This window comes from Gaeumannomyces tritici (assembly GCF_000145635.1).
Source record: "Gaeumannomyces tritici R3-111a-1 unplaced genomic scaffold supercont2.410, whole genome shotgun sequence".
Classification (NCBI taxonomy): Eukaryota; Fungi; Ascomycota; class Sordariomycetes; order Magnaporthales; family Magnaporthaceae; genus Gaeumannomyces; species Gaeumannomyces tritici.
In genome coordinates, this window is record NW_008804954.1 from 1 (window position 1) to 942 (window position 942).

The 942-nt window shown below is 56.8% G+C and overlaps 1 protein-coding gene across 1 annotated transcript; it reads right to left on the reverse strand.

The window, feature by feature from the left end:
- Positions 1–62: 62 nt before the first annotated feature.
- On the reverse strand, positions 63–872 carry GGTG_14426 (hypothetical protein; the record flags this gene model as incomplete). The annotated part of the gene is made up of 3 exons (XM_009232351.1): positions 63–345; positions 506–622; positions 715–872. 3 exons carry the CDS (start codon positions 870–872, stop codon positions 78–80), a joined length of 543 nt encoding a protein of 180 aa, XP_009230615.1. The 3' UTR covers positions 63–77.
- Between the last annotated feature and the right edge of the window lie 70 nt (positions 873–942).

Sequence of the window (942 nt, forward strand, 5' to 3'; positions counted from 1 at the left end):
AAGTTTTTTTCCGCACCCCATACGGGGGATCGAACCCGTGCTCCCAAATCTGTTAAATTAGGGCTCAACGGCTACGGTTAACCATTACACCAAAGCGCACGATCTTTAAGTGTCCGGGTTCGATGACTGCGGCAAGTCGTAAGGGCGTTTATATCAGACGGTTTGAGGGGAGGCAGGAGCGAGGCGCGGGGTCCACCTCGCCCTCGTTTGATATTGACGTCAGATCCTCGCCAGACGGCAGCCACCTGTGCTGTCTGGCGGGCGTGCAAGGGAACTGGACCGGGGATTAGAGAAAGGAATAAGGAACTGCATAGTAAACTAGCTGAAATTGCTACGGCCTTTAAGCTCGAAATGTAGTATCATTATGATTCTTCTTGATATTCTTACATGCCACGATTATTTCTGTGTTTCCGCCCGCGCGCCTTCGCCGGTCGTTAGTCGTGTATGGGTCGAGGCACCTGGCTTGGCCCCCAAGCTTGCCTCGATAAAGCCATTCTCCTCTTACGCCTTCTCAAACTCCACACCATCTTTCGTCCACTGCCCGTCGGCGGTGAAGAAGCTGTTTGCCCAGAGCCAGTTCTTCTCCCACACGGCGTGCGCGCAAAACACCATGTGCATAAGCCTAGTGATGGACAATCGTCAAGTCAGCAAAGGGAACAGGCAAAAGCAACAACCATGTCGTCGTTTCCCTCTCCAGAGGTCAGTCAAACTTACACTTCAAAGGCCATACAGGAAATAATGGCCACGCCGATGGCAAACGTGCCCTCGATGGGTGCATCCTTGGAGCCGGCGCCCGCGACGACAAAGACGAGCTTGGCGCCCAGGCACAGCATGACGGCCAGGCCGACGGTGGCGACGCCGTCCCACCACATGCGGCGCGACGCGTCGTCGCGCCAGGCGCGGCCGAGCGCCCACCAGGCCGCCAGCCCGTCCGAGACGAGG